The sequence below is a fragment of the Mobula birostris genome, chromosome 14 (assembly GCF_030028105.1).
Source record: "Mobula birostris isolate sMobBir1 chromosome 14, sMobBir1.hap1, whole genome shotgun sequence".
Classification (NCBI taxonomy): Eukaryota; Metazoa; Chordata; class Chondrichthyes; order Myliobatiformes; family Myliobatidae; genus Mobula; species Mobula birostris.
This window is the reverse complement of record NC_092383.1, coordinates 48,859,793-48,875,283: the sequence shown is the minus strand read 5'-3', so window position 1 is coordinate 48,875,283 and position 15,491 is coordinate 48,859,793. Positions and strand designations below refer to the sequence as shown.

General features: G+C 49.7%; 1 protein-coding gene across 2 annotated transcripts in view; it reads left to right on the top strand.

Annotated features, from left to right (window-relative positions):
* Positions 1-15,491, top strand: part of LOC140209887 (voltage-dependent L-type calcium channel subunit alpha-1S-like) — a 419,288-nt gene that overhangs the window by 351,522 nt on the left and 52,275 nt on the right. For both annotated transcript variants that reach the window (XM_072278518.1, XM_072278519.1), the window contains 4 exons: positions 5,353-5,480; positions 6,905-7,001; positions 10,052-10,154; positions 13,428-13,529. In XM_072278518.1, coding sequence (XP_072134619.1) covers positions 5,353-5,480; positions 6,905-7,001; positions 10,052-10,154; positions 13,428-13,529 — 430 coding nt within the window. The remainder of the gene's footprint in view (positions 1-5,352; positions 5,481-6,904; positions 7,002-10,051; positions 10,155-13,427; positions 13,530-15,491) is intronic.

Sequence of the window (15,491 nt, the reverse complement as noted above, 5' to 3'; positions counted from 1 at the left end):
GACTCCCTCTGTGACGTGAGGAGGGTCTCTGTGATGTGTGGAGTCTCTGTGACTTGAGGAGACTCTCTCTGTGACATGAGGAGACTCTGTCTGACGTGAGGAGACTCTCTCTGATGTGAAGAGGGTCTCTGTAATGTGAGGAGACTCTCTCTGACGTGAGGAGTCTCTCTCTCTGACATGGGGAGACTGTGATGTGGGGAGACTCTCTCTGTGACGTGGGGAGACTGTCTGTGACGTGAGGAGTCTCTCTCTCTGACGTGAGGAGACTTTCTCTGTGACGTTAGGAGGGTCTGTGACGTGAGAAGACTCTGTCTGACATGAGGAGTCTCTCTCTGATGTGAGGAGGGTCTCTGTAACGTGAGGAGTCTCTCTCTCTGTGACGTGAGGTGACTCTCCCTGTGTCTTGAGAAGACTCTCCCTTTGACATGAGGAGACTCTTTGTGACGTGAGGAGACTCTCTGTGATGTGAGGAGTCTCTCTGTGACGTGAGGAGGCACTCTGTGACGTGAGAAGACTCTGTGACGTGAGGAGACTCTCCCTGTGACGAGAGGTTGTGTCTCTGTGACGTGAGGAGTCTCTCTGTGACGTGCAGAGACTCTCTGTGATGTGCGGAGACTCTGTGTGACGTGAGGAGACTCTCTCTGTGACGTGAGGAGACTCTCTCTGTGACGTGAGGAGGCTCTCTCTGATGTGAGGAGGCTCTTTCTGACGTGAGGAGGTTCTCTTTGACGTGACGAGACTCTCTCTCTGATGTGAGGAGACTCTCTCTGATGTGAGGAGGTTCCCTGTGATGATGGGATGCCCATGTGACGTGAGGGGGCTCTCTGTGACATGAGGAGACTCTGTCTGACATGAGGAGGCTCCCTCTGATGTGAGGTGACTCTCTCTGACGTCAGCATGTTCTCTATGATGTAGAATTCCACCAAAATGGTAAAGATGGTGTCAGCATACAACTCTCCCGTGGTCGACATTTTCCAGATAGCAAAGAAAAATATCGTTTTTCACTTCTTTGACACCTGCTTTGCACATTAAATGTGTTTTTGGGACTGTTAGAGCCTGTGATTTAGTTTGGAGATCGATTGAGTGATCCTGCACTTTGCTGTCTCCGCCAAGATTCTCACAAGTGAGTGCATACTCAGACTGCCTCGATGTAAAAGAAATTTCAGTACTGGGCATGAGCCGATGTTCGACTGCAATTTCACTGTTTAAAGCATCAAGAAACATTGAGACAGCAAGGCGAATGCATGTGAGAGTTCGGCACTAACTGCCTGACTTTCGGTTCCTGCTGGGAAGGAGTCTGTGAGTGGCCTATCACTGTGTGGCTTGATGTGGCGGGTGGGTCGGCCTCTCTGCCTCCTATGGTATCCCTCTGTGCCTTGTATCGTGTCTCTCTGTGCCTTGTGTCGTATCTCTCTGTGCTTCGTGTCGTGTCCCTCTGTGCCTCGTATCGTGTCTCTCTCCGCCTCGTGTCGTTTCCTTCTCCACCTCGTATCATATCCCCCTGTGCCTCGCGTTGTGTCCCTCTGTGCCTCGTGTCGTTTCCTTCTCTGCCTCGTGTCGTGTCCATCTGTGCCTCGTGTCGTGTCCCTCTCCGCCTCGCGTTGTGTCCCTCTGTGCCTCGTGTCGTTTCCTTCTCTGCCTCGTGTCGTGTCCATCTGTGCCTCGTGTCGTGTCCCTCTCCGCCTCGTGTCGTGTCCCTCTGTGCCTCGTGTCGTGTCCCTCTGTGCCTCGTGTTTCCTTCTCCGCCTCGTGTCCTGTCCCTCTCCGCCTCGTGTCCTATCCCTCTCTGCCTCGTGTCGTGTCCCTCTGTGCCTCGTGTTGTTTCCTTCTCCGCCTCGTGTTCTGTCCCTCTCCACCTCATGCCCTGTCCCTCTCCGCCTCGTGTCGTGTCCCTCTGTGCCTCGTGTGGTGTCCCTCTGTGCCTGGTGTCCTGTCCCTCTGTGCCTGGTGTCATGTCCCTCTGTGCCTCGGGTCGTGTCCCTCTCCGCCTCGTGTGGTGTCCCTCTGTGCCTCGTGTGGTGTCCTTCTGTGCCTGGTGTCATGTCCCTCTGTACCTGGTGTCCTGTCCCTCTGTGCCTCGTGTCCTGTCCCTCTGTGCCTGGTGTCATGTCCCTCTGTGCCTCGTGTCCTGTCCCTCTGTGCTTCGTGTCCTGTTCCTCTGTGCCTGGTGTCCTGTCCCTCTGTGCCTCGTGTCCTGTCCCTCTGTGCCTCATGTCCTGTTCCTCTGTGCCTCGTGTGGTGTCCCTCTGTGCCTGGTGTCATGTCCCTCTGTGCCTCGTGTGGTGTCCCTCTGTGCCTCATGTCATGTCCCTCTCTGCCTCGTGTCCTGTCCCTCTGTGCCTCGTGTCGTGTCCCTCTGTGCCTCATGTCCTGTTCCTCTGTGCCTCATGTGGTGTCCCTCTCCGCCTCGTGTCATGTCCCTCTGTGCCTCGTGTCCTGTTCCTCTGTTCCTCGTGTCCTGTTCCTCTGTGCCTCATGTGGTGTCCCTCTGTGCCTGGTGTCATGTCCCTCTGTGCCTCATGTGGTGTCCCTCTGTGCCTCGTGTCGTGTCCCTCTGTGCCTCGTGTGGTGTCCTTCTGTGCCTGGTGTCATGTCCCTCTGTGCCTGGTGTCCTGTCCCTCTGTGCCTCATGTGGTGTCCCTCTGTGCCTGGTGTCATGTCCCTCTGTGCCTGGTGTCCTGTCCCTCTGTGCCTCGTGTCGTGTCCCTCTGTGCCTCATGTCCTGTTCCTCTGTGCCTCATGTGGTGTCCCTCTGTGCCTGGTGTCATGTCCCTCTGTGCCTCGTGTCGTGTCCCTCTGTGCCTCGTGTGGTGTCCCTCTGTGCCTCATGTCGTGTCCCTCTCTGCCTCGTGTCCTGTTCCTCTGTGCCTCGTGTCCTGTCCCTCTGTGCTTCATGTCCTGTTCCTCTGTGCCTCGTGTGGTGTCCCTCTGTGCCTGGTGTCATGTCCCTCTGTGCCTCGTGTGGTGTCCCTCTGTGCCTGGTGTCATGTCCCTCTGTGCCTCGTGTCGTGTCCCTCTGTGCCTCGTGTGGTGTCCCTCTGTGCCTCATGTCGTGTCCCTCTCTGCCTCGTGTCCTGTCCCTCTGTGCCTCGTGTCCTGTCCCTCTGTGCTTCGTGTCCTGTTCCTCTGTGCCTCGTGTGGTGACCCTCTGTGCCTGGTGTCATGTCCCTCTGTGCCTCGTGTCATGTCCCTCTGTGCCTCGTGTCGTGTCCCTCTGTGCCTCGTGTGGTGTCCCTCTGTGCCTCATGTCGTGTCCCTCTGTGCCTCGTGTCCTGTCCCTCTGTGCCTCGTGTCGTGTCCCTCTGTGCCTCGTGTCCTGTCCCTCTGTGCCTCATGTCGTGTCCCTCTCTGCCTCGTGTCCTGTCCCTCTGTGCCTCGTGTCGTGTCCCTCTGTGCCTCATGTCCTGTTCCTCTGTGCCTCATGTGGTGTCCCTCTGTGCCTGGTGTCATGTCCCTCTCTGCCTCGTGTCGTGTCCCTCTGTGCCTCGTGTGGTGTCCCTCTGTGCCTCGTGTGGTGTCCCTCTCTGCCTCGTGTGGTGTCCCTCTGTGCCTGGTGTGGTGTCCCTCTCCGCTTCGTGTCATGTCCCTCTGTGCCTCGTGTCCTGTCCCTCTGTTCCTCGTGTCCTGTTCCTCTGTGCCTCGTGTGGTGTCCCTCTGTGCCTGGTGTCATGTCCCTCTGTGCCTCGTGTCGTGTCCCTCTGTGCCTCGTGTGGTGTCCCTCTGTGCCTCGTGTCCTGTCCCTCTGTGCCTCGTGTGGTGTCCCTCTGTGCCTGGTGTCATGTCCCTCTGTGCCTCGTGTCGTGTCCCTCTCCGCCTCGTGTGGTGTCCCTCTCTTTCGATGAATACCAGTGATATTGGAGGATGGATCGTGGTTCTGCATTTATGGATTGGACTATTACATTTATTGACTGCGGACTTTTTCAGACTTATGGTTTTCATATTCTGTGTTTTTTATCGCCTATTCCTGTTCCGTTTTGTTGTGCGAGTGGATCGGGCGTGGCAGTTGATGTTTGTTAGTGTACTGTTAGATTTTGGGGTGTTTGGTTTTGGGGGTTAGGGTTCCTGTTCTGTTTTGTGCAGGTAGAGGAGGTTTTAGGGGTTGACGATCGGGGAGGGGGGTTGGGTGGGTTTGTTGTTCCTCTCTGAACGACGTTCATGTTCTTTCTTTCTTTCACGGCTATCTGGAGAAGACAATTTCAGGGTCGTATGCTTTCATAATAAATGAACCTTTGAACTGTTCTGGGGGAAATGGAATTGAAGTTCAAATTTGTTGTCATTCAGTCATACACCTATGTACAGCTAAAGAAGACAGTGTTCCTGTAGGGTCAAGGGTACGACACAGTACACAGAGTCACACACAGCGTACTGTGAATGTAGAAACAATATTCCATATGTCACAAAACAATATTAACACAAGTGGCAAGGCCTGAATATTGATGGTGCATGGTTATTGTCCAGGAGCCATGTACAAGCACACAGCAGTTCTTCTTCTTGCGCTGGGTTGGATGAAGGCAGTCCAGCTTGTCTTTCAGGGAATGAACGCTGGAGAGCAGCGAGGGGACAGCCCCGCACACAGCATAGATTTCAGTGTGCTGCCTGTGCCTCTGTTCTCTCCCACACCGCCTCCGGTGCCTCCTTTCCTGGGTAGCTGTAACAGGTGACGAGGGCCTGATCTGCACAACAGCCTAAAGCCATACAGCCTTCCCCCTTGCCGGTCTCACCGATGAACCATACATCCCCCCTCCAGCTAGTCTCACCTGTGAACCATACAGCCCCCCCTCCAGCTAGTCTCACCTGTGAACCATACAGCCTCCCCCCTTGCCGGTCTCACCAATGAACCATACAGCCCCCCTCCGGTCAGTCTCACCGGTGAGCCATACATCCCCCTCACTAGTGAACCATACAGCTCCCCCCCTCCACGCTAGTCTCACCGATGAGCCATACAGCCCCTCTCCGGCTTGTCTCACCCAATAACCATACACCCCCCGCCCCGGCCAGTCTCACCGGTGAGCCATACAGATCCCTCGCCAGTGAACCATACAGCCGCCCCCCAGTAACCGTTCGGCCCAACCCATCAGTCTCTGGTCTGTATGGTTCACCGGTGAGACTAATGGGGTGGTCTGCATAGCCACATGTCGGTCTCACTGGTGAGCCAATAAACCAGGTTTGCAGTATTTTGTATTACCAATATCCATCAGGGTTGTGCAAACACGCGATAAACATTTAAGGCATATTTGCACCATTTGCTGGACCTGGAGAGGCCACTGTGACTAACAGCACCACTATTTTACTAGATTTATTATAATCCAATTTGGCTGGATAATATGTTAACCACTCCTGTATCCTTTGCAGATTATTAACTTGTTTGTGGCAGTTATTATGGACAATTTTGATTATCTGACGCGGGACTGGTCGATCCTGGGCCCTCACCACCTCGATGAATTTAAAAGGATCTGGGCCGAATATGATCCTGATGCTAAGTAAGCATATAGGCAGTCAGAGGGAAAGGGGCACACTGTCACAATCACAGGGACATGGCTATCACAGTCACAGGGCCACGGGACAGGGCCATCACAGTCACAGGGACATGGGACAGGGCCATCACAGTCACAGGGACATGGGACATGGGCCATGGGCCGTCACATTCACAGAGACACGGGACAGGGCCGTCACAGTCACAGGTACAGGGACATGGCCATCACAGTCACAGTCACAGGGACACGGCCATCACAGGGCCACGGGACACAGTTGTCACAGTCACGGACACGGGATACACCATCACAGTCACAGGGACACGGGACAGGGCCATCACAGTCACAGACACAGGGACACGGGACACAGCTGTCACAGTCACAGGGACATGGGATACGGGATACACCATCACAGTCACAAGGACATGGGACACGGGCCGTCACAGTCACAGGACACGGGACACGGCTGTCACAGTCACAGGGACATGGGGCACGGGACACGGTCGTCACAGGGGCACAGGACACAGCCATCACAATCACAGGAACATGACAGACACACACACACACACACACACACTCACATATACATGCACACTCACAGACACACCCACACATACACACACACTCATACACATGCTCTCACACACACATACACACTCAAACATTCTCACACTCACACTCACACACTCTCATGCTCACATACGCATTCACATACACACTCACATACATATACACACTCTCACACACACACACACACACCACACACTCTCACACATACACCACACACACTCTCACACTCACATACACACACTCACATATGTGCGATCTCCCTCACACACACACACACACGGAGCTGACTATTTTCCTGTATAAGTATATACACATTCACAAGGGCATGGCCGTCCCCTGTAGCACTATCCCTGCCTACATACACACTCACTCAAACACACACACACACACACACACACACACACACACACACACCCACCCACACATATGGATACACTCACATATACACGCTCACTCACAGACACACCCACACATACACTCTCACACTCACATACACACTCTCACACACACTCACACATACACAAACATTCACACACACTCATACTCACATACACACACTCACACACATGCACACACATACACCATACACACTCACACACACACATATATACCACACATACTCACACACACACCCTCACACTCACACACATACACTCACACTCACATACACACACACACTCACACTCTCACACACACATATACGCACACACACTCACAGTGACATACACACTCACACTCACACACACATGCTCACGCACACACACACTCACACGGGCACGCACACACACACACACACACACACACACACACACACACACACACACTCACTCACTCCTGACAGTTTTCCTGGTTATTTTCTGCAGGGGACGGATCAAACATTTGGACGTAGTGACCCTGCTCCGTCGTATCCAGCCCCCACTGGGGTTTGGGAAGTTTTGCCCCCACCGTGTGGCCTGTAAGGTATAGTTAACTCAATCTGTCATCCCACCATTCAGCCACAGCTCAGCCTGCTTAACGAAGTAGACAAGCCACATGCAGTTGGAACACTTGCAAAAAGTTCCTTCAAAGTTCAATGTAAATTTATTAGCATACATGTCACCATATACAACCTTGAGATTAATTTTCTTGCAGGCATTTGCAGTAAGTCGAAGAAACACAATAGAATCAATGAAAGATTGCACTCAATGAACAAACTACCAATGTGCGAAAGACATCAGACTGTACTGCAAAAGGAAAAAAATGATAATAAAATAACTAAGCAATAAATATCGAGAACATGAGATGAAGGGTCTTTGACAGCAATTCCATTGGCTGTGGGAACAGTTCAGCAATGGGGTGAGTGCAGTTATCCCCTCCAGTTCATGACCCTGATGGATGAGAGGCAATAACTTCTTGAACCTGGTGATGTGGTTTCTGAGGCTCCTGTACCTTCAGCACACAAAATGCTGGAGGAACTCAGCAGATCAGGCAGCATCCATAGGGGGGAATAAATGTTACAGGCTGTGACTGGAAAGGAAGGGGGAAGATTCCAGAATAAAAAGGTGGGGTGCAGAAAATGGCAGATAGTTGTATGATAAGTAGCATCTTCTGAAATTAGCAAACAGCAATTAAAATTAAAGCAGAACATGCTGGCACCGTTCAGCAGATCAGACAAAATCTGTGCAAAGGTAATAGTTAGGACGAAGCTGCTGACTTCCAGCATTTCTGTTTGAGATGGATGCCACACATAGAACAGTACTGCACAGCAAATGGCCATCTAAACTAACCCCTTCTGCCTACACAGTCCCTGTCCCTCCATTTTCCTCACATTCATATGCTTATCAAAATGGCTCTTAAATGCCCCTAATGTTTCTGACTCTACCACCCCCCGGCAAACACATTCCAGGCACCCATCACTCTCTGTGCCCAGACAAGTGCATTCCGAGCACCCATCACTTTCTGTGCCAAGCACATTCCAGGCACCCACCAGTCTCTGTGCCCAGACAAGTGCATTCCGAGCACCCATCACTCTCTGTGCCCAGACAAGTGCATTCCGAGCACCCACCGCTTTCTGTGCCCTGGCATCTCCTTTAAAATGACTCCACCTCACCTTAAATGTACGTTTACCCTCTAGTGGTAGACATGGGAAAACCCTGGGTGCCACGGTAGGATAGCGGTTAGCACAACGCTAGTACAACTCAGAGCGTTCCAGAGTTTGGAGTTCAGTTCCGAACTCTGGAATCCCGGCACTGTTCTGTAAGCTCTGCAGTGTGTGGCTTTTCCCCAGGTGCTCCTGGTTTCCTTCTAACTGGATAGGTTAACTGGTCATTTTAAATTCTCTCATGATTCAGTTAGAGTAAAATCAGTGAGGTTGCTGAGTTGGCGTGGTTCGAAGGGCCAGAAGGGCTTATTCTGAGCGTATCACAAATAAATAAGATGCTGTCTACCTATTCTACCTCTACCTCACAAGATCTTATAAACCTCTATCAGATCTCCCCTCAGCCTCAGCTGCTCCAGAGAAAACAACCTAATTTGTCCAGCCTTTCCTTGTAGCAAGTTCCCTCTAATTCAGACAGTACCCTGCACCCGCTCTAAAACCTCAATATCCTTCCAATAATGGGGCAACCAGAACTGTATGCAGAACTCCAGTTATGGCATAGCTAGGCTTTTACTAAGCTGCAACATAACTTTCTGACTTTTGAACTCAATGCTATGTGCCTTCTTAACCACCCTTTCAGGGAACTATGAGCTTGGACTCCAAGATCAGCATCCTTAAGGATCTTGCCTCTTTACACTTGAGCTGTTTTGCGGCTGGATTCATCACCCAGATATCACAGCATCACAACTAGAGCTGCTAACCTTCGGCTGTCGGTGTGTGTCTGCAGACTCGCCCCAGCATATCAGATGTTTCCAGGCTAGAGGATGTCCTGAAATAGGAATATGTGCACATAGTTTCTGTTACAGGCTTTGGTAGAAGAGTTTTCCTTCTTTATGAAAGTGATGGCTGTTTCCCCAAGATAGGTCGCTGTGATTCACCTTGGCAAGTATTCGTTTTCTTTTGTATTTCCACAGTTTGCTGTCCTTTGGACAATGTTTGTTGTGTATCCTATTGAGTGTAGTCTTTCATTGATTCTATTGTGATTCTTGGATTTACTGTTTATGCCCACAAGAAAATGAATCTCAGGGTTGTGAATCGTGACGTATATGTATTTTGTACTTTGTTTCCTGTCTCCCCCAACTCAGCCTTCATAGAGCACAGAAAAACAGGCCATTCAGCCCATCAAGTCCAATCCGAATTGTTATTCTGCCTACTCCCATTCACCAGCACCTGGACCGTAGCCCTCCATACCTCTCCCATCCATGTGCCTATCCAAACTTCTCTTAAATGTTGAAATTGAACCCACATCCACCACTTCTGCTGGCAGCTTGTTCCATGCTCTCAGCTCTGAGCGAAGTTTCCCCTCAGTTTTCACTCAAATATTTCACCTTTTACCCTTAAACCATGACCTCAAGTTTTAGTCTAACCCAGCCTCTGTGGAAAAGGCCTGCTTGTATTTATCCTATCTTTACCCCTCTATCAAATCTTCCCTCATTCTCCTACGCTGTAGGGAATGAAGTCCTCACCTATTCAACCTTTCCCTACAACTCAGATCTTCAAGTCCCAGCAACATCCTTGTAAATTTTCTCTGCAGTTCTTCAAACTTATTGACATCTTTCCTGTAGGAAATTGACTGGAACTGCATACAGTACTCCAGATGAGGCCTCACCAATCTCTTATACAATTTCAACAGAGCATCCAATCTCCTGTACCGTTATGTTGAAGGTATTCAATTGTACACTGTAAGATCCCTCGTCATAGAGATAATTGCCCCGTTGAACTGCTCTCACCCATTGTCCCTGGGGGATGTTGTTTCTCTCCTCCACATCTATAACACCTTGTCGCTTTGACAGCATTTGAAGCCTGGTTTTCTCCATTGCCTTGAGTCATGTTCCCACCTCTTGATGATCTTTCTCACCTCTACCTTTTCCAGAGGCTGGTCTCCATGAATATGCCAATGAACAGTGACGGCACTGTCACCTTTAATGCCACCCTCTTCGCGCTCGTCCGGACAGCCCTCAAAATTAAAACGGAAGGTAGGTGAAGTTTTACAGGCTGGCAGAAGGGTCACAGCCTGAGGACCCCTGTGCCTGAGATAGTAGGGTCTAGAACACAGACAGTACAGCCCTTCAGCCCACAACCCTTTAACAATTCTGAGATCAATTTAACCCTTCCCTCCCACATAACCCTCCATTATTCTATACCCCTAATAACTCTGCCTCTATCATCACCCCTGAGTACGTTCCACGTACCCATCACTGTCTGTGTTTTTAAAAAAGCCACCCTTAACATCTCCCCCACACACACACTTTCCTCCAATCACCTTAAAGTTGTGCCCTCAAATATTAACCATTTCTGCCTTGAGAAAATGTCTCTGGCTGTCCACTTGATCTGTGTCTCTTATCATCTTGTACATTTCTGTCAAGTCACCTTTCATTCTCCTTTGCTCCAAAGTGAAAAGCTCTAGCTCATTCAGGCTCTTCTCATAAATCATGCTCTTTAATCCAGGCAATATAATGGCAAATATCTGCACCCCAGGCCAGGCTCCTGAAGGCTGGACACTAAACTGGAGGGAGAACCTGGGAACCAAGCACTGTGCCTTCCCAGGGAACCCCAATGGGGCAAGCGTACCCAGGCCTCCAACCCGCAGTACACAGTGGACTGTGTCATCCAGCTCCATCGCAGCATGCGCCAGGGAACCCAAAACACCACGGCTGCGGGAGGACGGTCAACGTCGCTGGAGAAAGAGGAGGACCAACGGGCCCCAGCAATTAGCACCACCCATGAAGCTCCCCAGATACAATGGTACCAGCTGCCTGGAACCTTACCTGGTGCGGGTTAAACTTGCAGCATGGCACAACAGGTGGAGCTCCACCAAGACGGCGCTGCACCTTGTCCCAGCACTGGAGGGGGATGCCCTCCATGACCTAGCGCCGGCTGAGAAGTGACTGTACTATATATCCATAGAGTGATGCTAGGCACAGAAGTGTCTAAGGTGACTGACAGGAAATGATAAGTAGTGGTAGTTGGGGGTGTGGAGGGGTGGGTTAGTGGGTGGAGATGTTGATCAGCCTTATGTTTGGGGAAAGTAATTGTTTGTGAGTCTGGTGGTGCTGGTGTGGCTGCTACGTAGCTTCTACCCTGATGGGAGTGGGACAGACAGTCCATGAGCAGGCCAGCAATATCCTTCATGATATTGCTGGCCTTTTCAGGCACCTTTCTGTATATATCCCCTTGATGGTGGGTTGGCTGGTGCCAGTGATGCGTTGGGCAGTTTTGACTACCCATCGTCGAGCCTTCCTGTCTGTTACAGTGCAGTTTCTGTGCCATGCAGTGATGCAGCTTGTTAAGATGCTCTCTACTGCACATCTGTAGAAAGAAGTGAGTAATAACTTCTGCACAATATCATCTCCAGATCCAAGTCACTTCACTGCTCCCTCCTACCCTGCTTTATGCTAAACCTGTGCCTGTTACCAACCCCTGACAAGGGAAAAATGCAGCGTACTCTCATAATTTTACTGACACAGATACGCGGTAATGGCTCAAGTGCAGAGGAAGAGACACTGAAGCAGATTGAAAGGTTCACTCGATTTTAATAAGAATGGTGCAGATCATAAACACGAGATTCTGCAGGTGCTGGAGATCTAGAGCAACACACACAAAATGCTGCAGGAACCCAGCAGACCAGACAACATCTATGGAAATGAATGAACAGTTGACATTTTGGGCTGAGACCCTTCACCAGGACTGGAAAGGAAGGGGGAAGATGCCAGAATGAAAAGGTGGGGGGAGGGAGAGGAGGACCAGCCAGAAGGTGACAGGTGAAGCCAGATGGGTGGGAAAGGTAAAGGGCTGGAGAAGAAGGAATCTGATAGGAGAGGAGAGTGGACTATGGGAGGAAGGGAAGGAGGAGGGGCAAGTGAGGGGAAAAGGTAAGAGGACAGAATGGGAAACAGAGAAGAGATAAAGGGGAGGAAACAAGTTATGGAAGGAGAAATCACTGTTGATGTCTCCATTTTGGAGGTTACCAAGACAGAATATGGGGTCCCGATCCTCCACGCTGAGAATGTCCTCAGTGGAGTCCATGAACCAAAAAAAGGGAATGGTGAAGTAGTGCAAAAATACAAATAGTGCTGTACTGTTCAAAGGTTCACTGTCCATCCATAAATCTGATAACAGTGGGAAGAAGTTTTCCTGAATCATTGAGAATGTGTCTTCAGATTCCTCTACCTCCTCCTTGATGGTAGCAATGAGAAAGTACATGGCCTGGGGGTCCTTAATGACGGATGCCAGCTTTTTGGTGTCCTTGATACTGGGGAACGCTATGATGGAGCTAGCTGTTTTACAACTTTCTGCAGCTTTTTCCAATTCTGTGCAGTGGCCCCTCATGTCGATCCATAGTCTCTCTCTTGTGGCAAGAGAGGCCACCCTCAGGGTGCAGGAGCAACAACTTGTATTCCGTCTGAGTAGCCTCCAACCTGATGGCATTTCTCCTTCCAGTAATCCAATTCCATCCCCCCATTCCCCACTCTGACCTTTTATTTCTTCTCACCTGCCTATTACCTCCCCCTGGATGCCCTCCTCCTTCCCTTTCTCTTATGGTCTACTCTCCTCACCTATCAGATTCCTTCTTCTCCAGCCCTTGACTTTTCCCACACACCTGGCTTCACCTGTCACCTTTTAGCTAGCCTCTCCCCTCCCCCCACTTTTTTATTCTGACATCTTCCCCCTTCCTTCTCAGTCTGAAATGTCGACAGTTTATTCTTTTCCATAGACGTTCCCTGAGCTGCTGAATTCCTCCAGCATTTTGTGTGTTGCTTTGGATTTCCAGCATCTGCAGACTTTCTCCTGTTGGTGATGCAATCTGTTAGAATGTTCTCCATGGTAACCTGTAATTCATTGTTGTTGGTGACATACAGGTCCCTTCAAACTCTTAATGAAATATGAAATTAAAAAAGTATCAGCCATGATTGAATGACGGAGCAGAGTCAATGGACCAAATGGCCTAAATCTGCCTTATGGCTGCTGTCAGGGCTTCTTTGTGATTGCATCAATATGTTGAGCCACAATCAATCTTCAGAGGTGTCGACACCCAGGAACCTGAAACTGCTAACCCTTTCCACTGCTGATCCCTCAGTGAGGACTCCATGGCGGAGTGTGCAGTTCTGACATTTATCGTGATACACCTTAATGACATCCTTTCATAACCTCCTCCACCCTGCAGATAACAGTCAGCGTTCTCGTAACTGAAACATTTCAACCCAGTTGCTGCTTGCGTATTAATCTTGTCCTGTTACCTTTGCAACCAGGGAATTTTGAACAGTCTAATGAGGAACTGAGAGCAATTATCAAAAAGATTTGGAAACGCACAAGCATGAAACTACTTGACCAAGTGATTCCCCCTATTGGAGGTGAGTGGATGCCAGTTGAGTGGGATTTTGGTATTGGAATTGGTTTACTATTGTCACATGTACTGAGATGCAGTGAAAGAGTGCAAAGTTCAAAGTAAGTTTATTATCAAAGTACACATTCGTCACCATATAAAATCCTGAGTTTCATTTTCTTGCAGGCATTCATTGTAAATACAAGAAACACAATAGATTCAATGAAAGACGCGCACAACAGGACGGAGAAATAATCAGTGTGCAAAAAACAACAAACTGCACATACAAGAAGAAAAATAATAATAAATAAATAAGCAATAAATATTGAAAACATCAGATGACTAGTCCTTGAAAGTGAGTCCGTAGGTTGTTGGAACAGTTCAGTTATGGGGTGAGTGAAGTTATCCCCTCTGGTTCAAGAGTCTGATGGTTGAGAGGTAATGACTGTTCCTGAACCTGATGATATGGGTCCTATGGGTCCTGAAGCTCCTGTACCTTCTTCCAGACGGCAGCAGTGAGGGAGTAGCTTAGCCTGAATGGTGGGATTCCTCATGATGGATGCTCTTGCATACTGTTCATGCAGATCAAATTATTTCAAAGAGCATTGAGGTAGAACAAGGGAAAGCAATAGCAATGAAGAATGAAGTGCAACAGCTACAGAGAAAGTGTAGTACAGGTGCAAGATCATAACCAGGTGGGTTGTGAGGTTTAAGAGTCCATCTTATCGAGTCTGATAACAGTGAGTTAGAAATTGGCTTTGAGCCTGGTGGCACGTGCTTTCAGTCTTTTGCAATCTATGCTTGTTGGGAGGGGAGAAGAGGGAGTGTTTGGGGTGGTGGTCTTTGATTCTTGCTGGCTGCTTTACCGAGGCAGCAAGAAGTGTAGACAGAGTCCATGGTGGTGGGGGGGTGCTGGTTCTTGTGATGTGCTGAGCTGTGTCCACAACTCTGTGCTTTCTTGCGGACACATACAGAGCAGGCAACGTGCTAGAGGAAAGTGACAGGCAGGGCATGAGGTTCGGGGAGGGGAACCAGAATGGGGAATGGAAAAAGAGAAGGAGAGAGGAGAGGGAGAAATTATCAGAAGTTGGAGAAATCGCTGAGTGCAGAGAAAATTTACAAGGATGTTGACGGGGTTTGAGGACCTGAGTTGTAGGAAAGGTAGGATTTTATGCCCTGGAGCGTAGGAGAATGAGGGATACAAAACTACAAGGAGTATAGGTAGAGTAAATATAAGCAGGCTTTTACACGGAGGTTGAGTGGAACTACAACTAGAGGTCATGGGTTAACGGTGAAAGGTGAAAAGTTTAAGTAGAACGTGGGGAAGTTTCATCTCTCAGAGGGTGGTGAGAGAGTTCGGCACAGCCTAGGTGGGCCATAGGCAGTTTCTGTGCTGTAATGTTCTATGACTATAAACTGATAATTATCAGCATGGAGGCTACCCAGAAGGAATAGGATGTGTTGCTCCTCCAACCTGAGTTTGGTCTTATAGTGGTAGTTCTGTGATGAGAGGCCTAGGCAAGGATGATACTAGAGTATTCAAGACTAGAACCAAGTCATGTTTTCGAGACCAAGACGAGAACAGGGTTCCAGACAAAACTAGACAAGATCCTGATGAGACTAGATGAGAATCCAAACGAGACAGAAACCCTAAGAGCAGTCGCAGACTGAACCAAAGTTGAGCTGATGATTGAGCATCGAACCAGAGTTTTAAATATCCAAACCTTGGTGCCAGGACATGGCCGCCAGTTAGCAGTGCCGGCCAGAATCTTTAAAGGACCCGTGCCAGTTAGCAGCGCTGGCTAGAACCTTTAAAGGGACCACGCTAGTTATCCAAACTCCAGAAAGTCGGAGCATCCAAACCCCAGAGGCTGGCACAGTCCAGTGCGTACCGTAACTTTTTAGGAAACTCTCCCTCACAGGTCAGGTGTCTGAGGCCTTCTAACCTTATTGCTGTTTTGGGAGAGACTCTCTGATGGGGAGAGAGAGG